The sequence below is a fragment of the Rhinatrema bivittatum genome, chromosome 2 (genome assembly GCF_901001135.1).
Source record: "Rhinatrema bivittatum chromosome 2, aRhiBiv1.1, whole genome shotgun sequence".
Lineage (NCBI taxonomy): Eukaryota > Metazoa > Chordata > Amphibia > Gymnophiona > Rhinatrematidae > Rhinatrema > Rhinatrema bivittatum.
Window position 1 is genome coordinate 638,899,048 of NC_042616.1, and position 23,447 is coordinate 638,922,494.

The 23,447-nt window shown below is 38.9% G+C and overlaps 1 protein-coding gene across 2 annotated transcripts in view; it reads left to right on the forward strand.

The window, feature by feature from the left end:
• CHCHD7 (coiled-coil-helix-coiled-coil-helix domain containing 7) overlaps positions 1-23,447 on the forward strand; it is a 66,912-nt gene that overhangs the window by 31,723 nt on the left and 11,742 nt on the right. The window contains exon 1 of one of the 2 annotated variants that reach the window (XM_029591314.1): positions 18,409-18,474. The exons of the other annotated variant lie outside the window; for it this stretch is intronic. Coding sequence (XP_029447174.1) covers positions 18,439-18,474 — 36 coding nt within the window. The 5' untranslated portion in view covers positions 18,409-18,438. Of the gene's footprint in view, positions 1-18,408; positions 18,475-23,447 lie in introns of those variants that run through there. 2 annotated transcript variants of the gene reach the window in all.

Here is a 23,447-nt window from a genome sequence, read left to right on the forward strand (position 1 = left end):
GTAAGGTGCAAAGCTGGATACAATCAAATAACCAGATTAATAAACACATAAAGAAAACATTAAACTTATGTGTCTCTACACAACCATGCTCCCCCATACGCATAATGTGGTACAGATAGGAGCAACTTCTCCTCACTTGGATAATAGCCATAAATCGTACGATGCCCACATCTTCTGAAACATAGGGAGAGTCTTATTTTTGCAGGCAGTGATCTTCCCCAGCCGATAGATGGTAGAGACCTTCCACTGTACTTCAGACAATTGTGGAATTGTAGAAGACCACCAGTACTTGGCAAGAACACACCTCGCAGCCACGAAAACATAGTATGCTAGTTTGGATACCTGCAAAGCCTCCAAAGGTCTAGTTAAATTTAGTAATACCTGAGCAGCAGTGTACTCAGGTCCTGTGTTACATAAAAGTGCCACCCAGGTGAGAACCTGTTGCCAGTATGTTTAGATATAAGGGCAGGAAATAAGCATGGAAATAAGTACCTATTCTGTTGACAGCCCTTCCAGCAGACACCAGAAGACAGCGGGTAAAGTTTACTTAAGCGTTCCGGGCAATAATGCCAACGGTAGAGCATTTTACAGCTATTCTCAATGAGAGGATGCTATAAGATCTCTACCAGTAGCTTGATACAGTGCCTTCCAATCCGCAGTGTCGAGCTCCAAGCTCAAGTCACCCTCCCAGGCTGCGACAAAGTGTGGTTTATCAGGAATGTCAGCATTTTAAAAAAACATAATTTAGAAATAACTTTTTTGCAACTTTATTGGCCCCCCTGCAGAGCCCTTCAAAAAATTGTTACTCCTAATTGTAGGTTGTCAGATACCGGGTGCGTGCTAAGATAATGTCTAAGTTGTATATATTGGTAAAAAGGAAGAGTAGAGGACTGGAATCTGGCACAGAGCTCGTCATAAGCCAAAATCCCCTGTAAACCCCAAAGTTGGTCTACCCGTATTATGCCCCTCTTCTTCCACTCAAGGAAGGCATTAGAGGGCCTGCCAGGAACAAATGCTGTATTATGAAAAAGGTAAGTTAATGGGGAGTATAATTTTATTACCCGGGATTATCGTGTTCGCCATTGTTCCAAAACCCTCAGAGTTTGCTTGGAGTGGAGAAGAAACGCTCTTGCCACTGAGGCCAGAGCCATTTAGGTTGCAAAAGCAATGCTTGTAAGGGCACAGACCCCACCATGGCCTGTTCATTTGTATTCATATTTTAACCACCGGGGTCTTTTGCCAGTGTAGAATAGCCCGTAAGTGAGCCGCTGCATGGTACCAATGTAAATTGGGTACCCCTAAACCCCCCTGTCCTTTAGAGAGAAACAAGTTTTTTTTCTTTGCAACCCGGGGAGGCTTGCCCCTCCAAATAAACCTCAGTAAGCGGTGCTGCTATTTGTCAAGTACTGCCCTAGGAAGAGCAATAGGCAATGCTTGAAAGAGGTATAGTATTTCTCTCTAAAGGACAGGGGGGTTTAGGGATACCCAATTTACATTGGTACCACGCAGTACATTCATCTTTAATACAACTATTTTTTGCCCAGCCACGAGATGTGGTACCAATCCTACTCCTCCGAATCTTTGTAAATTTTTGTTAAGAGGGGGTACATAATTCAAATGAAATAAAGCATCTATCTTACACAAATAAACCCCTAAGTATGTTATCTTCTGGGAGGCCACTTAAACTTATAAGCTGCCCGTAAGTCATTCGCCTGAGATGTGGGAACAGTAATATTTAGGATCTCAGATTTGTCTCAATTGATTTTGAAGCCAGATACAGAGCTAAATCTGGAGATTTCCACCACAATCTCTGGCAAAGAAGAGGTTGGCTCAGTAACCGAAAACAAAATATCAGCGAAAAGTGCTAGTTTGGATGAAAACTTGCCTAGGGCAATACCTTTTATAAGAGGATTACTACGGATCCTAATGGCAAGGGGCTCCATAAACAACGCAAAGAGCAGTGGGGAAAGTGGACCGCCTTGGCGCGTCCCTCTTTGAACAGCAAACGTAGCTGAATAGCCCCATTTTATTTTTAAGCACGCCAATGGATTTATATAATTTAGAGATCCAATTAACAGAGACCCAAATTTCATGTGTCAAAGTAATTGAAATAAGTAAGGCCAGTGAACTAGATCGAAGGCCTTCTCTGCATCAATAAAGAGCACTGCAGGTATCTTTTGGTGATGTGCCCACCAAATAAAATTTACGGCTTTTTGAACATTATCCGAGGCCATCTGGTCAGGGAAAATTAAATCCCCGATCACTCCCCTCAGCTGATCTGCCAAGATTTTAGCTAAGATCTTTAAGTCTGTTTGTTAAGGATATTGGGCGGTATGAACCGCATAAAGTAGGATCGTGACCTGGCTTGGCTAGTATGGTAATGCCAGCTGTGTTGGCAGCTTGAGATATTGAGCCTGATTCTCTCAGCGAATTAAAACCAGCACTTTTGTAAAGGTTTGATAGAACTTTGCGGTGTAGCCATCTAAGCCGGTGGATTTATCCGATTTTAACTGGCGAATGGCATTGTGAACTTCTAATTGGGTAATTTCCTTGACCAGGCATAACCTGCCAGATACAGGCAATACCAGTAGAGTTATATCAGACAAAGTAGCTATATCTTGATTGCTAATGTTAGCTTCTGCCTGATAAAGAGAGGCATAGAAGTCTAGAAAGTGCTGTCTGATGGCTGTTGCGTCAGTCAAAATGGTTCCCTTTGCATCTTTGATTTTAACCACATTATTTTGGGTCCTGAGCTGTTTCAGCTTCTGCGCTAACAGTTTGCCTTCTTTATTTCCTCCTTCAAAAAATTTTTGGTTTGCCTTTTCCAATTGAAAGGCTATTAAAGCCGTGTCTATATCAGCTAATTTATCCCATAAGGCTTGCAGGGCGTGCCAGTTTTGCTGCGAGGGAGACCTTTTATGAAGCAACCCCGCAGCGCCAAGCTGAGTCACCACAGATTACGCTCTTTCGCTTTCTGCTTTTTAACATGAGGCATGAGCTATCAAATGACTGTTTACAGCTTTTAAGCTCTCCCAAACTATGGCCAGAGAGACTTCCCCATTATCATTTATCAATAAGTAGGATTGAATAGTCTCATCCAGAGAGGCAACAAAAGCTGAATCATCCAGCAAAGAATCGTTAACCTTCCAATATAACTGCCCTCTATCCAAAGATTGAAAAGAGGTCAACCCAAATTGGGGCATGGTCAGACCAGGTTATATACTCTATTTCAGACATTGAGATACAAGCAGCCCCTTGTCTACAAGAAAGAAATCAATCCTAGAACAGGTAGAGTGAGAGCTAGAGTAAAAGCTATAATTCTTAGATTTAGGGTACCTTGACCACCAAACATCCACCACATTCAGCCTTGCTAATAACCCCTTAAGAATCGCCGTCTTTACGTGGCACCACAGATGTGCATCGGGAGTTATCTAATGAAGGGTTAAGAGTCATATTAAAATCACCTCCGATAAGTGGTCCCTCACTCCTATTAAGTAATTTGTCTGTCAGGCATTGAAAAAATTTACCCTGCTCATGATTAGGGGCGTATACCGTGGCTAAACTATATTTATGGCCCCCAATAGAGATTACCAAAATCAAAAACCTCCTGTTAGGGTCTTTTGTACATTCCACTTCATCAAAAATAAAATCTTTTCGGAGAAGGATACCAACCCCAGTATATTTGGAAACTTTGGTAGCTCCAGCCCAGTACTGAGAGGGGTATTGATTAGATTTCATTAAGTGTACATATCTATTGGTAAAATGGGACTCTTGAACCATAGCTATCGCTACGTTCTGGTGATTTAGCTCATTATAGAACAAACTTCTCTTCCGAGGTGTGTTAAACCTTTAACATTGAATGACATTATTTTAAAGTCAGCCATTAGAGTATAGTATATTACTATTAATATAAATAGACAAGTTAGCTTGCTGCTGCCTGCTGTTACTAGTGCCCCGCCATGTCTGAAGCATATTGTAGGTCCTTACCAAAAGCACAATCGAGTGACATGAAATGAAATAGAGCAACACTGTGTGAGAGACTAATTAGGACGCCAGTCAACTTAAGATCCCTGTTAAAGTGAGATCCATCCCCGGAGGGAGGGCTGTCAAAAGACATGGGAGGAATGTCAGCAGGGTATCATATCCCCCCTCCCCAGCAAGCGAACACCCCAACAATTGTTAATAACCATCCTGAACAGAATCATCAAGTAGATCAACATGTGCAGAGAGCCTCATAAATGTTAGTACGAACAACTTATGCAGGCTCAAACTCCAACTCCTGGCCACTAAAGCCGTGTATCATTACCAAGGTAGCTAAACCTGCAAACAAAGAGAACAGATTTGAGCAATGCACTATCATGTGGCTGCCTTAGAAGAAGGTGGTCTCGGAGTTTCTCTGAAGTCTATTTCCCCCTTTTCCTGCTCGTTGCCATCAGGGTTGTTCAGGTCTGCGAGCAGCTGGAGCCGGTGTAGAGGTTTTAACATCTTGGTCTGAGAAGCCAGCTTCCAGCAGGATTTTGGCCGCTTCACCCAAGGAATTTATTTTATGGGTCACTCCTTGTTTCAAGAACTGAAGTCTAAAAGGATATAGCCATCAATATTTCAACTCTTCCCACCGGAGCAGTGCAGGGATGGCTCTGAATTCTTGCCTTTTACGGAGAGTGAGTGCCGCGAAAACTGCGATGGGATGTCCTTTCCACTGTAATGAAGTCTGTTAGCGTGTGATGCTGTAGATCCTTTCCTTATTATAATTCTGAAAACACACAATGATGTCACGTGGCTGGTTAGGCAGCCGTCGACCCAGCGCCCTGTGCGCTTGATCGATTTTCACCATGTGGGATTCCCCCGTTGTCGGGGCACCTGAATCTTGGAGGAGACTTGCACAGATGTGTTGCACTATTTCAGTGCAGTTCCGGTTTTCATCAGAGTCCGGTATCCCCCAGAACCGGAGATTGTTCCATCTGGTCCTGTTCTCGAGGTCCTCCAGTTTTAGCGCTAGGGTTTCACAAGTTTGCTGCATCCCTTTCATATCACTGTCTAATGTTTTAATGTCCTCTGCCTGTGTTTCAATCCGGATCTCTGTTTCATCCATTCGGCGCCCTATGTCTGCCATCTCTTTCACTTCTTTTATGGCAAGCATAATGTCCTTGTGATTTTTAATGTCGAGCCATAGCTCGCAGAACCACTCCCTAAATTCCGCTCTGGTCGATATGAGTTCACCTGAGTCTGTCTCCTCAAGTACCTTCTCCTATACTTATACAAAAAACCCCCCCACTCAAATATTCCACCTTTTTGGCGACCTACTCCTTACAAGACCTTCATAATAGGCATCATTGTGCGGCAACTTGTACCATTATTCACTCTGCCTTATTTTTAAGCGGAAGAGAAGGTTGAAAAAACGCTGAGAGACATAATGGTGGAAAACTGAAACATTGCCCTTGAAGAAGGACGACCACGTCCGAAACATTGTACAGTGTCGGGCACGGACACAAGATAGCAATGTGGAGATGGATCACATTGCTATAATTCATCGGATGTGAAGATAAGGGGCTACAACATTTACAACTGACAGGATTTATAAGCTAAGTGATTCGATTAATCTGATGTTTGCACAGTATATAAATTCGGCGAAATAGTTTTAAAAGCACGGAGCACTTTAATTTTCAAGCACAAAAAATTTAAAAAAAACATGGACTGACCGATGATTAAAAATAAGGCAGAGTGAATAATGGTACAAGTTGCCGCACAATGATGCCTATTATAAAGGTCTTGTAAGGAGTAGGTCGCCAAAAAGGTGGAATATTTGAGTGGGGGTTTTTTTTGTATAAGTATAGGAGAGAGGACTGATCCCTAACTCACATTAAAATTGAGTGTCAGTTGAAGGTTTCTTGACTGTCCTCAAGTACCTTGACAGGATCATGGCCACAATAGTCTTCCTCGACCAGGTCTGCCATTTTAGCCTCTTGAGCCTCGTGGGTTGGAGTAGATTTTTGGCATGAAAATTGCCAAAAATCATGTGACTTTCATTTAGTCGTCATCAGAAGATGATATTCTAGCAGGATTAGCGCTTTTTCAAGAAAATAGCTGATTCTGAGTTGTGGTGATGCTGTATGTTCGCTCGCCGGAGAGAGGAGCACCAATTCAGGCTTCCATCAACCCTGGTGACGTCACTTCCTTCCCATCTGTTTTTCTAAGCAAAAAATCTTACATAGGAAATGATCTCTCCTCATTTTTTTTTTATTTTTTTTTTTATTTTCAAAGTTTTTCACATTTAATACATGAAATGTTACAGAAGAATTTCGGTAGAAATAAATCATGAAGCCCAGATTAACATCTCTAGGATAAACAACACTAAAGTAAATAAATATACAACTTAATATAGATAATGTTGGAGGCAAGAGAAAATAAGAGCGAATAACATACATTTTCATATACTCAGGAAATTAGATAGGAGAGTTACCCTATTTCTTAATAGTCGATAACACTTTAGGAGTTACATTAGGATGACCCCAACAAGAAATCCTTCAGTTTAGGATCGAAAAACACGTAATTATTTCCCTGATATCTGACACAGCCTTTGCAGGGAAACTTTAAAACAAATCGAGCCCCCATTCTAGTAACCCTTTCCTTCATACCAAGAAACTCCTTCCTGCGTAGCTGTGTCGTTTTGGTAACATCGGGGTATATCCAAAGCTTTGCCCCATAAAATAGGGCTTGTCTATTTCTCAAAAACAATTTTAATATAATTTCGGTCAGATATAAATGCAAAAGATATGAGCATTGCTTTGCTTTCCTTTATTTCAGTTTCTAATGATAATTCTAGTATATCAGATATGTCCATTGAAGGTATATTTTCTGTCTCAGCCTGAGGACCAGTCTGTGGGAGGTAGTACACTCTACTGCACACCGGTAAAGCCAGCTCTGGTATCTTCAAAATTTCTTTCATATATATTTTAAATAGTTCAGTAGGTGAAATCATCCTAACCACAGGAGGAAGTTTAACACTCTTAGGTTCAACAACCTTAAATTATACTCGAGTTTCTCAATTTTTCTTTCCATACTAATTTCTGATTTTATAAAATTTTGCTGAAAAGTCTCCATTTTTTGTAAACGCTCCTCCTGGCTCTGTAATTTCACCTCAAAACCTCTAACAGTATCTTTATTTTCCTTAATTTGATTTTTAACTTCAGAAATTGATTGTACGATTGATTTCAAAGCCGAATCAATAGCTTTCAAGGCATACCATACCTTCCCCAGCGGTATGTCCTCTGGTTGTCCCAAACTCACATTAACATCTGCAGGTTCCTGTCGTGTCTCATCCTGTTCTCCAAGTGTTGCCGCACGCTTGGTTACCAGGATTAACTTTCCCCATCAGGGTCAGATCTTTTCCTCCAGGTTTCTTCTCCAGCAAGCCACAAATTCCTCCTCCATTCGGGGCGGCGGCTTCAAGCTCTCCCGTCCCAAGGCTCTCCTGTTCAAGATCTCTCCTCTTATTATGGTTTTAGCTGCCTTCCAAAAAAGGATGGGAGACTCTTGATGATCCTTATTGTGCTGTAGTTGTTCCCATTTTTTTTCTGTACAAAGTCCCTAAAATGAGTCTGTGTACAGATATATCTGGGAAATCTCCACAAACGTAGCGTGGAGGGGTCTCAGTCCCCTCCACATTCATCTACAGTAATATGTGGTCTGAAATAGCTAAGGGACAAATTTCAGTCTTGAGTATTGAGCTAAAGTTTCCCCTTTTCACCCAAAAATCTAAACATGAGCAGGTCCCATGTGATCAAGATGTGTGTGTAATCTGTCTTGAGGATGAAGTAAGCACCATACATCAACTAAATTGAGATCTTGACAGATATTTAGGGCCCTTAACCGACTTGGGCTCGCCTTGTATGATAGGAGAAAATGATTGATCTAACAAGGTTTCGTACATGTAATTAAAATCACCCCAACAATTAAATCGGAAGTATGGTTAGTCAGTAAACAGCGTAATTTCACAAAAAAGTGTGATCATACACATTATGTAATGCAATTTACCATATAGCAGTCTTGAGATCTTGATAATTGAAAGGGAATATGGTGACCTATCAATAAATAAACTCCTGCTATTTTTTTTTGTGCCCGATTGAGAGGAAAAGACCTGTCCCACTCACTGTTTGCAGAGCTTTTGATACTGATGTCGTTAAATGGGTTTCCTGGAATAGGGCGATATGTACATTTTGCCTCAACAGAGCCAATCCCGGAAACATTCCAAGATACCCAATACACAAAATAGTAGTCAGAGGAAAAGTACATTTTTAGGAACCAGACCCCCCCAGCCTAAGTCTGGGACCGTAACTAAGAAGGCATCATTTTCCTTTTAGGATCACGATAACCAAGAACAACAAAAACTTTTCTGCCATTTGCTTGTATTAATCTCCAACTAATAAATATATTGTGACATTACTCCAATTTTTAAATCTTTATTGGTGAAAAATATCAAAAACACATCCCACATTTAATCCATAATACCCCACACAATAGATATTATATTTTGATTAAAACCTATTTCATCATACTCATCCATACATCCTACATATCACTCATACAAAAATCATTCAACCTCTTATAAAACAGTTTTCAAACTTTCAAATGAAACATCAAATACACATTCTTCTTAACAATTATCCAATTGTAGATACAAATTGTTTTAGAAGCAGAAAGAGTCACATTGCACATGTATTTCTGCGTTACTACAACGCCATTCCTCTTGATCTCTCTTTAATTCTCTCTACATGTTTCGCCTTCCCTCAGGCTTCTTCAGGAGAGCTTATTCAAACAGTCTCCCACTGCTCATATATCCAACATCTATCCACAGGGCGTTCTAAAATATTTTAACAAAATTCATAATTTTATCATTTTAATTATACATTTCTCTTAAATTAACACTTATGAAAAAATTTTTTCAACATGCTATTATACCTGCACGTCCCAAAGAGTTTACCCAGACGTACAGCTTGGCACATCCCCGACTCTTTTCATAGCGTCTCAATCATTTCAAATGCATGGAACACCACATCTCAAATGCGTTTAAACTAGAATAAAACAATTCAAGAGAACTCAAAATGCATGAACTTCTTTTCAAGAAAGTACCAACGTGCATGACAAGCAAAGAACCTTACCTTTCCATTTTAAAACAAACAAACACCAACACCTCATATCAGAGTAAACGCTGCCATCGAGTGAATCAAACGGAATTAAATCGTCCCTCTTCTTCCGTCCTTTTAAACCCGGCTACACCAATCAAAATTGTTCAACTCAAATTTGTCTCCACCCCTTCAAACTCGCCAAATCAGAGCCAATCAGTAATGCTACCACTCTAAATAGTTACCACCCCTTCAAGCCCGCCAACTTCAAATCTTCTAACAAAAAACATTTGAGCATTGCAGCCACAGAAAATCTAGAAACATGTTGCCCAATCGATCTTATCATTCAATCCTTTTGGCCACAAAGTCTGTAAATTAAAAATCCATCGCTGTTCCTTCTGTAGTAATATTTTATTTATATTACCTCCCCGCCTAGCAGAAACCTTCTGTAATACAAAGAAACGGAGTTCTTCTACCGTGTGATTATACTCTCGCCAATGTTTCACTAGGGGAGCTGTCTCCACCATATTTCTAATTCTACTGCAATGCTGTAAAATTCAAAGTCTGACCATCCTCGATGTTTTTCCCACATAAAAAAGCCCACACGGGCATTGTACAACATACACTACCGAGCTTGTTTGGCATGTTGTAAAATTCTTTAAAAAGAACTTCTTTCCAGAGACAGGATGTGTGAATTCTTTCACAGATAAGCAGAGTTTGCATACACTACATTTGGTGCACGGGTTATGACCACCAACTTCATCTTTTTGTTGCACACAATCACCCAAATCCGAATGGACTAAAATGTCCCTAAGATTCCTAGATCTTCTAAAGGAAAACATAGGGGGATCCTGCATACCCACAAAACCACTCACAAGGTGCCAATGATTTTTAACAACCTGTATGAGATCCCCAACTCGATTGGAGTATGGAAGAACACATACTAAAGCTGGTGTATTCTGTTTTGGCTTAGGTTGTAATAATAAATCTCTGTTAATATATCGAGCTCTTTTATATGCCCGATTCACTATTCGTGTGGGATAACCCCTTGCACCAAATCTTTCTTGCAAATCTTTTGCATGTGTCTTAAAAGAAGCTACATCAGAGCAAATCCTTCTTACCCTAAAGAATTGTCCCACTGGAATATTTTCTCTAACATGCTTGGGATGGAAGCTATTAAAGTGTAACAATCCATTTCTATCTATTGATTTCCGGTATAGCTCAGTTACAAATTTACCATCCTCCTTTCCCACCTTCATATCCAAAAATGAAACCCACTGATTCTGGACATCACAGGTAAACCTAAGATTTGTATCCTGTTCATTAAGATAATGAAAAAAATTCTGAAATTCACATTGTGTGCCAGACCAAATAATCAGGATATCATCAATATAATGGCACCATAACCTCACGTGCCTGTACCATACTGAAGGATATACAAACTTCTCTTCAAATGCTGATACGTACAGGCACGCGAGGTCAGGTGCCATCGTCGCGCCCATAGCGGTTCCGTGAACCTGTTGGTAAAAATCATTTTGGAACATAAAGTAATTCTGCGTGAGCGCAATAGTAGCCAGTTCTTCCAAAAAGTGTGTCGGGACTTTCTTATCTATCCTTGTGTCCAAAATCTCCTGTACTAAATCTATTGTTGCTCTCTGAGGAATATTTGAATACAATGATTCAATATCCATTGAAATAAGCAGAATAGGTTCCGATACCTCAGGTAAAGATTGCAAAACTGTTATCAAATGTGATGAATCCCTTATATATGATCTGGCCAATCATCAGTCATAAATGAATTGGTCATAAATTTATCCTCTCGTCCACTTACTACAGTTGAAGCACAGGTATTGAACCGTGGCCTTTCGTTCTCACCGACTCCGAAATATGACTCGTTTGAAATTCGGGTAGCTTTACAGAAGTTTTTCAGATTAATGAAGTTGAAAATATTTTTTCAAGGTAATGAAAATGTGAATTTTCATGGTTCAGTGGTTAAAACCCTTCCTGTTGGATGCCACCGGGTCCTGTACATCCTTTGATGGCTGCCTTTGAAGAAGTGGTTGAACGAGATTTGAAGGTAAAAGAGGCAGAGGATCGATTTCCTTTTTGGAATTTGAATAAAGAGGAATTTATGGCATTGGAAAATTTAAGTTGTGACCATAGTTTGGTCTTTAAGCCCGCTGACAAAGGTGGGTCCTTGGTAATTCTCAACAAATGATTATATACAGGAGGTGTATCGACAATTAGGAGATGGTAGATTCTATAGAAGACTGGAGGGAGATCCGACTGCAGCACTATCTGTACAGATTGGTGAGGTAATAACAGAAGCTTTAAGTGTGGGATGGGTAACCGTCAAGGAAGCAGCTTTTTTGATGAAACAAAATCCTCAGATACCTGTGTTTTATGTATTGCCAAAGGTGCATAAATCTTTAGAGTCTCCACCCGGAAGACCGATAGTTGCAGGTATAGGATCAGTATTAGAACCCTTGTCTATTTATATAGATTATTTTCTACGACCTTTTGTTCCATTGGCCAGATCATATATAAGGGATTCATCACATTTGATAACAGTTTTGCAATCTTTACCTGAGGTATCGGAACCTATTCTGCTTATTTCAATGGATATTGAATCATTGTATTCAAATATTCCTCAGAGAGCAACAATAGATTTAGTACAGGAGATTTTGGACACAAGGATAGATAAGAAAGTCCCGACACACTTTTTGGTAGAACTGGCTACTATTGCACTCATGCAGAATTACTTTATGTTCCAAAATGATTTGTACCAACAGGTTCACGGAACCGCTATGGGCGCGACGATGGCACCTGACCTCACGTGCCTGTACGTATCAGCATTTGAAGAGAAGTTTGTATATCCTTCAGTATGGTACAGGCATGTGAGGTTATGGTGCCGTTATATTGATGATATCCTGATTATTTGGTCTGGCACACAATGTGAATTTCAGAATTTTTTTCATTATCTTAATGAACAGGATACAAATCTTAGGTTTACCTGTGATGTCCAGAATCAGTGGGTTTCATTTTTGGATATGAAGGTGGGAAAGGGGGATGGTAAATTTGTAACTGAGCTATACCGGAAATCAATAGATAGAAATGGATTGTTACACTTTAATAGCTTCCATCCCAAGCATGTTAGAGAAAATATTCCAGTGGGACAATTCTTTAGGGTAAGAAGGATTTGCTCTGATGTAGCTTCTTTTAAGACACATGCAAAAGGTTTGCAAGAAAGATTTGGTGCAAGGGGTTATCCCACACGAATAGTGAATCGGGCATATAAAAGAGCTCGATATATTAACAGAGATTTATTATTACAACCTAAGCCAAAACAGAATACACCAGCTTTAGTATGTGTTCTTCCATACTCCAATCGAGTTGGGGATCTCATACAGGTTGTTAAAAATCATTGGCACCTTGTGAGTGGTTTTGTGGGTATGCAGGATCCCCCTATGTTTTTCTTTAGAAGATCTAGGAATCTTAGGGACATTTTAGTCCATTCGGATTTGGGTGATTGTGTGCAACAAAAAGATGAAGTTGGTGGTCATAACCCGTGCACCAAATGTAGTGTATGCAAACTCTGCTTATCTGTGAAAGAATTCACACATCCTGTCTCTGGAAAGAAGTTCTTTTTAAGGAATTTTACAACATGCCAAACAAGCTCGGTAGTGTATGTTGTACAATGCCCGTGTGGGCTTTTTTATGTGGGAAAAACATCGAGGATGGTCAGACTTCGAATTTTAGAGCATTGCAGTAGAATTAGAAATATGGTGGAGACAGCTCCCCTAGTGAAACATTGGCGAGAGTATAATCACACGGTAGAAGAACTCCGTTTCTTTGTATTACAGAAGGTTTCTGCTAGGCGGGGAGGTAATATAAATAAAATATTACTACAGAAGGAACAGCGATGGATTTTTAATTTACAGACTTTGTGGCCAAAAGGATTGAATGATAAGATCGATTGGGCAACATGTTTCTAGATTTTCTGTGGCTGCAATGCTCAAATGTTTTTTGTTAGAAGATTTGAAGTTGGCGGGCTTGAAGGGGTGGTAACTATTTAGAGTGGTAGCATTACTGATTGGCTCTGATTTGGCGAGTTTGAAGGGGTGGAGACAATTTGAGTTGAACAATTTTGATTGGTGTAGCCGGGTTTAAAAGGACGGAAGAAGAGGGACGATTTAATTCCGTTTGATTCACTCGATGGCAGCGTTTACTCTGATATGAGGTGTTGGTGTTTGTTTTAAAATGGAAAGGTAAGGTTCTTTGCTTGTCATGCACGTTGGTACTTTCTTGAAAAGAAGTTCATGCATTTTGAGTTCTCCTGAATTGTTTTTATTCTAGTTTAAACGCATTTGAGATGTGGTGTTCCATGCATTTGAAATGATTGAGACGCTATGAAAAGAGTCGGGGATGTGCCAAGCTGTACGTCTGGGTAAACTCTTTGGGACGTGCAGGTATAATAGCATGTTGAAAAAAATTTTTCATAAGTGTTAATTTAAGAGAAATGTATCTAATTAAAATGATAAAATTATGAATTTTGTTAAAATATTTTAGAACTCCCTGTGGATAGATGTTGGATATATGAGCAGTGGGAGACTGTTTGAATAAGCTCTCCTGAAGAAGCCTGAGGGAAGGCGAAACATGTAGAGAGAATTAAAGAGAGATCAAGAGGAATGGCGTTGTAGTAACGCAGAAATACATGTGCAATGTGACTCTTTCTGCTTGTAAAACAATTTGTATCTACAATTGGATAATTGTTAAGAAGAATGTGTATTTGATGTTTCATTTGAAAGTTTGAAAACTGTTTTATAAGAGGTTGAATGATTTTTGTATGAGTGATATGTAGGATGTATGGATGAGTATGATGAAATAGGTTTTAATCAAAATATAATATCTATTGTGTGGGGTATTATGGATTAAATGTGGGATGTGTTTTTGATATTTTTCACCAATAAAGATTTAAAAATTGGAGTAATGTCACAATATATTTATTAGTTGTTAATTGGCTTGTGATATTTGAATAATTTGCCAGGATTTAGTATCTTGTATTAATCTCCAAGCATCCCAAAACTTTCAAAATGTTAACCAACAAAAAATACAAAACCCCAAAATAGCAAAAAGCTATATATATATATATATGCCCAGTCATGGGCAAAGTAGGACCATGAACATGTGTGTGTTGGGACCCCACCCCTCTCTAGTTGAAACAAGGCATTGCAGGAGAAAAAAGAAAACACAAGAGGCTGTATGGTAAATACTCTTGCATTGCTATTAAGCACAACAGCCATAGCATCCAGTTTCTGAGTCCAAATAAATCAGAAAAGGCCATATTCGCAGGAACCTTGGAGAATCTGCAGATTCCTACAAGCCAAATTGTAGCATAGGGTGTTCCAGAATGCTGTTTCACTCGCCAGGAGACACTGTGGTCAGAAAGGCTTCAGCTTCCGACAGAGGTGAAGATCTTTGGCTTATGTATGATCTTCAATTTCGCGGGGTATAGGAGTGCAAAGGACAGTTTCACAGTCACAAGGCAGGCGCAGATGGGAGAAAATAGCTTCCTTTGAGTGGAAACGCCAGCACAAAAATCCTGAAAGATTAATATAGGTGTGCCCTCATAAGTAAGGGCTCTGTTTCCTATAAGTCAGCAAAATCTTTTTTTTCTGAGCATAATCCAGGAATTTCACCAATATTGGGTGCGATTTGACTCTGCTTGGTTCTCAGGCGCCTAAACGGCGTGCTTGCTCCACGTGAAGTTGGCTCAGATTTTCTGGTAGGGGTAGCTACTGTTCAATGATAGTACTTATATCCTTCTCTTTTATGGATTCAGGAAAACAAACTAATCTCAGATAACGTCTGGAACGGTTTTCCAGGTCTTCCAGCTTTTCAGATTGTTTTTGTGTTAGATTTTTCAAAACAGCTACTTCTGTCTCCAGGGTGATCACGCGGTCATCCATGGCAGAGACGTCCGCTTCCAGTGTAGTGATCCTTTTCCCCGTTTCAGCTAACAAAACTAAGCTTCATCGAATAGTGTGTGTTTTTTGGAATCTGGCTTCTAGCAAGAAAGCTACCACATTCGCTACTTTATCTGGCGCAGTCGGGGAGGCCGCACCACCGTTCCTCCTCAGCCATCTTGGATCCCGTTCGAGTGTGCTCCTTATCTTCTCGCACCAGTTTGGACATAGACATTTCGAAACTGTTCGTAAGCAATGTAAGAAGTCACTACTGCACTCACCCGTTGAGAGATATATAGCCAGAGAGGAATAAAGAGGTCACAAAGATGTATTTAATTGGGAAGAGAGGAGGTGGGGTCCTGGAGCGAGCTGAGTGTTGCTTCCCCTCGCATCACACCACGTGACCTCCCTCATATACCCACTTTAAAAAAATAAATATACCACATTCAAAATGGTTCATTCATGCAAAGGATTTGATGGAAAGATTTAGGGAATGTGGATATTCTTCTTGTGTGAAGAAAGCATACAAACCATGTTTGTATGCTGATCGACAGAATTTGCTTATTAAAAATCAGAAGGATCCTATGGTACGATTCCATAGTCGGCTCATGTGGCATAGATTATTCTTGCTCGTTGGCCTTTTTTAATGTCCTTGCCATCTTTCTCAGAGAAACCTATATTTGCAGTAAAGAAGGGACAGAATATAAGAGCTAGTTTAAGTAAAAGTCAGAAGATTGGGAAGAGTGTGATCAGATACCATGCAGTGAATGTTCAGTCTGTGATAAAATGTTTAATAGGGAGAACATTTCTTATAAGGTCTCATCTCACCCATACTTGTTACCAGGTCACTTGTCATGTAAGACATTGTGTGTAATATATGCAATAGTGTGCCTATGCTCGTATGTATATATCTGTCAAACAGGGAAGTTAAATTGAGAATAATTGAACACAAAAGTAACATACAGACTTTGAAAGAAAATTCACCATTAGTATCTAAATGGGCATCACACAAGATAGAAGTGAAGTTTTTTGTAATCAAGCAGGTGATTAACAATAGAGGTGACATCTCATGTAGATTGAAACAATATGAACAGATTCATTTACAATTGGGGCACTTTGAGCCCCTAAGGTTTGAATAATGAGAGAGAATGGGCAGCTTTTATGTGATAAAAATGACTTAGTCCATTTTAGAGTTATATTTAAGAACGAGGATACACAGTTGCACAGAACAGTTGACATGATGGCGTTTTCAAGAAAGAATGGTAATGCCAGGAAGGATCATAACTATATCGGTCAGTATGGATTTAAAGTTTGTGGGGTTTTTTGTTTGGTTTTTTTGTAATTTCTATAGTAAGTTCATCTATAATATGTTTATAATTTTGTATGTGGAATGTGCTTCTGTTTTTAGGTGGTGGTCAGCAGTGAAAGTAGATCTTGCGTGTTTCAAGTTAAAGATGAATATTGAGAGGAAACTTGATGTGACTGATTCAGATATGAGTTATATATTTGTAATATTCGGGAACAGTGAGACAGAAGTTTTGTGAAGGTTTGGGATTTTGGTTATGTAGGAATAAATGGGGTTATTTGTATATGATTAATTTTAAATATTTTATTATGTTAGTTATTGCCCTCTGAGGAAGCCTGATTAGGCGAAATGAGGGTCCCTTGTCAGGTATTGTTGCAACCTGCATCTATCGGGGATGATTATTATTGTCATATACCATATAGTTTGGAAAAATTCAACGGTACTGGCGTATTAGAACAAATAGAGATTGGAGAAGATCTGTGAAGAATAGTCGCATGAGTCTTTGTCAGAAGATATAGAATCTTTGTTTCCAAATGGACATGTGCTGTAAAGTCACATTGATTTTGTGAGAGGTAGCAATATTGTGTTTAGATACCATATACATGTATTGTGGAATTTTATGACTGAAGGAGAAAGCTCATTTGTGTGAATGAAACAATTTTGAGTTTGGGGTTTTTTAAGTGGGTATATGAGGGTATTAAGTTTCTATTGTAGGATAAGGTTGTAATTAGTTTGTATGGAAGCGCATAAACTATTTTGTATAACTAAAACAGTGTAATGGAAACTACTAAAACAGTGCAGTAGATGACTTTTGTATAAAAATTGTTTTACATTGTATTTGAGGAAGCAAACATTTTCTATAACTATATATTGGTAATATGCTATGACATACGCTCATCTTTTTGTTGTATGCATTTTGTGCTAATCCTTTATGATGAAGATTAGCATATGGACTTTGCTCATTCTCCTGCATTCATGTTTGTAGAGAAGATGTACACATAGTCACCAAATTGAAGGGACATCCAGGTACTTCAAGATACCTAAAAGGTGTGTCCTGGGTTTGCCTCTGACCTAAAAATCAGTGGGTACTTTGGCCATAGCCAGTACAAAATCAGAAAAATAAAGATACTCGGGAAAGGATCTACTCAGATTGAGGAGAGGGATATGAAGGGAGGTCAGGAGAGAATTCCTCTTTAGAGCCACATGACAGCTCAGTCACATACAAAAAGATGGTGACATCTGAGCTGGCACCAATCCAAGAGTCTAACTGCCTTCTGACACAGTCAGCTGTCAAGGCATTGTGGTCAGTTGGCTCTGGTCTGAGAAGGCTTCCTTCCCCAAAACTGTTTTGAATGAATGTGAGTTGGTGTTCTTGATGTCAAACTAGACTCTTGATGTTGAAAGCCTGATGTGAGTTCTAAGATACTTACACGAAGGATGTGGGGGAGCAGTAAGGTTGCTAGACACTCCTAAGTGGGTTGGTGTTAGTCAACATACACTAATTTATGCTCTTCCTGTGTTATTGTCTCTGCAATTCCAACTCAAAGATCCCATAGTGAAATAGGCAATGGAACTGAATAGGTGGACTAAGCTACTGGATCTCTTGAGGCTGAAGCCACACCTCTGGAGATACATGGGGCAAGTACCCTAGTTGTGAAAGAGACCCTTTTTTGGGGGTTGGAGGGCAACCTTCAGAATCTCCCCCTCCCCCCCTTTACTTTCAGAAGAGCTATGCATTGAAGGGGTTTGCTGTTAATGAGCCTTTTGAACCATTTCCCTTCTGCTCCATGCTCAGAGCTTGATGAGTGATGCAAACTAGGAGAGTAAGATCTTTCTAGACCCTTGTACCTTTCCTTGGACTTGGTACCAAAGAAATCAGTGCTCCCTTGGGCAGTTTCTTACTTCCAGTAGATGATGTGACGCCATGGTCTTTCTGTTTCAGTGCTGGTTCTGTGAGCTTGAACTTATTTGTCTTTGGCATAAGACCATGGTCTTATCTAGTGGAACTTGAAAGCCCTTGCTGACATCCTTGAGCTGATACTATATGGAATGTATCATGATCCTCTTCCAGAAACCTGAGGTGAGCTATAATGGATCTCTTCTGTCTGCAGTCCAAATACAACTTGAAATCACTGGCTGTCTTCTCAGACATTTTGTGAAATAAAGGAGGAAGCTTTGAAAACAAGAAGACTATTTAAAAAGTGACTGGAAAAACCTGGCAGAAGCTGTGACTTGCAGCAGACTTGCTGACCAAGATTGTGGGGAGAAAACCTGACTGGGTGGGCTTAAAGGGTCAAAAAAAGCCCAGACACACTAATATTGAGGAAACCTCTATTGGAAAAAGACTAATGCTGTAAGGAAAAGTGAAAGCAGGGAACTGCTGAAGGTGACCTTATAGGAAAAAAAAATGAACTGTGTACCTACCGCAGGTACATGGGAACTTCTGCACATGCTCAGAAAAGTCTCAAAAAATTTTCTGGAAAGCTCTTGGAAATGTCTGTCAATGATGGTTCACTTAATTTCAGAGAGACATTAGCTACAGAACTACTGTATCTGGTTTCTTCACATATCCCTATTAAGGTATTTTGTGCTTTTCAAAGTGTTTAATCACCTTAATTTGGTTGCTCTTATTTTTTGTGTAGTTTTGATGTCCCATTTGTAGTATTCTAAGTAGAAGATCATTGCAGTGGTCTGACCTGGAAATGTTACCTCACAGCGGAGTCACATTGTTATTTTCTGTGTTATCTTGTGAGTGTCTGTCTGTTCTTGGCTTTTAATATCTGATGTTTCATTAATGCATGATTCCTCCTCACATTTTCTACGGTAGATAGGGTATTAAATACTAAAGTATTAGAAGCATGACTGCTGATGCCTGTGGAGGGGGGGGGTTGTATTAATTTTTGAGAAATTTAACAAATTATCAAGCTTTCTTAATTAGATCCCTCTTTTTCCATTCTTTTGCAGGTTTTAAGTATTATTTTTACAAAGAAATATGTTCTCTTTTTTTTTATATTGGATGCCTTGATGGAATGTGAGTTTCCATAATCTTTAGTTTTTGGTTTAACATACGGGCAGATACAGTAAAAAAAAAAAAAAATGCGGGAGAGCGGGCAAGCGCCCATTCTCCCAGCGCACGCACAGGACACTCTCCAGTGCGCGCGATACAGTAAAATTTATTTAAATTAGGCCTGGCGGTAAAAAGAGGCACTAGGGACACTAGCGCGTCCCTAGCGCCTCTTTTCAGACAGGAGCGGCGGCTGTCAGCAGGTTGACAGCCGATGCTCAATTTTGCCCGCGTTTGTTCTCAAGCCCGCTGACAACCTCAGGTTCGGAAACCGGATGCCGGCAAAATTGGGTGTCCGGTTTTCAAGCCGTAGGACCATTTCAAATTTTTAAACTTTCGGGACCTCTGACTTAATATCGCCATGATATATCTTTTTTTTTTTTTTATTCTTTATTTATCAATTTTTCAATAAATCACATAAATGATTTACAGAACACAAATATGTAATGGTTAAGAGTAAACAAAAAATCTTACTTTCCAAAATTAAAACACAAATGTAATTCATTATTACTCTAAGCCATATCCTATTCAATACAACCTTGAGAGAAGTGGTGGTTATCAGAATTTAAGGGAGATTATTAGGTTAATATTCCATTAATCAAAGAGGGCTTAATACAGAAACTGGATATATTTCACTTATTATTAGACACTGGGGATGAGGTCGTGATCTTCCGTTGTTCTAATCGCCATGATATTAAGTCGGAGGTTGCACAGAAAAGCAGTTTTTACTGCTTTTCTGTGCACGTTCCCGGTGCCCGGAGAAATTAGCGCCTACCTTTGGGTAGGCGCTAATTTCTGAAAGTAAAATGTGTGGCTTGGCTGCACATTTTACTTACTGAATCGCACAGGAATACCTAATAGGGCCATCAACATACATTTGCATGTTGCGGGCGCTATTAGGTTCGGGGGGGTTGGACGCGTGTTTTGGACGCGCTATTACCCCTTACTGAATAAGTGGTAAAGCTAGCGCATCAAATGCGCGTCCAAATGCCAGCTAACTTTATCAGTATTTCCCAACTAACCCTTTATTGTTTATCAAAATTCAAGACATCAATGATTCTGTTTTTAACACCTCCATTGTATTTGTATTCATTGTAATTTCTGCCTTTTAAGTTACATTGTAAACCGGTATGATGTATGCATACTAATACCGGTATATAAAAGTTTTTAAATAAATAAATAACACCTCCAGTCCAGCTTTTTTTTTCTTAATTGTAAAGAAATACTCTGGTTAGTCCTTTCAGTCCTGTATTATGACTCCTTATTTCAGAACTTCTTTTCCAATTTATTTATTTGTTGAGTCTTGTATACCATCATTCGGTGAAGCCATCACAACGGTTTACAAGATTCAAAAGGTATTTTCTTAACAATTGTGAATTAAGGTATAACAGGATACATATTATAAAATGAAAAGTTAATCATTTTATAGTCCAGAAAAAATGTTAGCCTTTTGTGCATATATATTTCTGAGGTTTTAAAATGTTTTAATATCTCATCGATCTCATTAATCCATATATAATTTAGAGAGGAAATATATGGATTCTGATGGAAGCCTGGACGGCCAGGCTTTCTTTTCCTTTGAAATTTTCAAAACTCAAAGGAGCTTGTAATTTTAAAATGACAGAAAATCCAAATAAAACTAAAAATAAACATGGAATTGGAAAGAGATTTGGGGATTATTACATATGCCTACTTTGTCAGTTGAAAGACTCAAGGATGTGGTTGCCAGGCCTCCAAGATTTTGTGAATCTTCTTGGAGTCCAAGAGGATCCTGAGTAAGAGGACCAGAGGTGACTGGCAAGTCTCAAATTCCTTTATCTGTCCTGAAGATATACAGTGTCTTGTTTTTTGTTTGTTTTTTGTATTTTTTATATGTTAAACTGATTTATATATGGTGACTGATGTGAACAACCATGGAATGTATGGGTAATAAATATATTTAGGTTTTCCGTCAATAAGCAGGCTGAAATAGCATGTGGTTTGGCATCATCCAGCAGCACTGAACGGACTTGTCTCTCCAAGCTAGTAGAGCTTTGTTCTATTGAGCCTGTGCAGGAGTTTCTGTGCAGGAATTCCCTTGAATCTCCTTGGTTGTCTTTTGTCAGAGTACAGCACAGATGAGACCACTTGCCTGAATTTTTTTTTCTATAAAAATCCTAAATACTCTATTTTTATTTCAGTTTCTTCTTCTAAAGTTGCTTAACTGCCACTGCAGCCCCAAAACAGCACTTTGTTTTTTAATTTTATATTTTTCAAATTATAACATTTACAAAAAATGATATAATCAAGTATAACATATCTTACATCTCAAATTGTACAGGAAAAACAAATGTATTCTAGCCCACATATTTGGAGAAGAGAGTTATTAACACTGCAACATTGACAATTCTCTTATACAATCATATATCCCCTCACTACCCTTTCATAAAACTTGGGATTTATCTAAAATAAAGCGTTGCAGGTGGGATGGATCAATAAATATAAACTTATTATTTCGAAACAAAATCTGGCATTTACACGGAAATTTTAGGAAAAAACTAGCCCCAATATTTAACACAGATTGTTTCATTGATAAGAAAAGTTTCCTCCGTGCTTGTGTCGCACGGAAACGTCCGGGAAGACTTGTATTTTCTGTCCACAGAAATTTCGATCTTTGTTTTGAAAATATTTATGAAAAAACAAGTCTTTATCCCGTCTCAGAGAAAAAGAAATAAGCAAAGTTGCTCTAGAATTTATCAAGTCCAGGGAATCTTCCAAAAAGGTAGAAATCCCTGGACTTTCTAAATTATCTACTCCACCCTCCTGGTTCTGCTCTATCTTTCTTATAGGCAAATAGTACAGTCTAGAGAGTAAAGGTATTTTCTCTATTTCAAACTGCAATATTTCTATTACATATTTTTTATATAACTCCTCTGCCGACATCAGTCTAGAAATAGGAAAATTTAGCAATCTTAAATTGCCTGATCTTAATTCATTCTCTAGACTTTCTACTCTACTATGTAATATCATATTATCTTTAATAGAAGCAACATTTACAGTCTGCAACTTATTTACCACAGGGTTCAATTTTGCAACTTCCTGTTCTAGTCTCTCAGTTCTTTTATCCAATTCTACAAATTTTTCCCTCACTTCCACTGAAAAGGTCTGTACATTTGACATAGACAAGAAAATGTCAGGGTTTATCTTAACTCATGTTACCAAACGATTAACAGTTCCAAACTCAAGAGCATTTTGTTTAACTTGGATATTGATGTACATAACTTGACGAGTCTTCCATTTGTTTTGTACTTAGCTTAAAGAATATTCTATTTATCTTCTTCAAGCGAGTTTGGAACACTTAATCGTTTGGTAACATGAGTTGAATAGGACGTGGGGTTTCATTAATTGTTAGAATGGGGTTTTGACTTTAACAAGCATTTTTCAAAAATGTTTTAAGAAAAATATTTTGGAATTAGTGGGGTTTCTGACACATATGGTGGAAGGTGGTAAGTTGATTACATGATTGAGTGAGACCGGATGGCAACCATAAGGGTGCTTTGTTAAATGGTCAAAAAATGAAACTACCACTTTTATACTTCATAAATTTTTTTGGTTGATTAAGAGTGGTTTTGATGAGCAGAAACATTACACTTTTTTTTTTTTTTTTTGTTAGAAGTGGGGGTTATCTACATTTTTTGTTTTGGCAACAGTTGCTGTGAACCCCTGAAGTGGAAAGTTTCATTATAATATTAAAGTGAAAACAAACCAGACACTGACCATGTTTCAAGAAATTTCCCTTCTTCAGGGGTGTATCGTCTAATGAATCTACAATGAAATGTGATAGCTACACATAATATCGCCAATCGATTGGCCTCTGTCGCTGAAAGCTCTGTTGGGGAAATTTCTTGAAACCCGGCCAGTGTTTGGTTTGCTTTCACCTTTTTCGGTGAGATTCTCAATAGAACCGGAAGGCAGATTGTTGGAGGCTTGGAGCTGCTGGTCCTGTCATT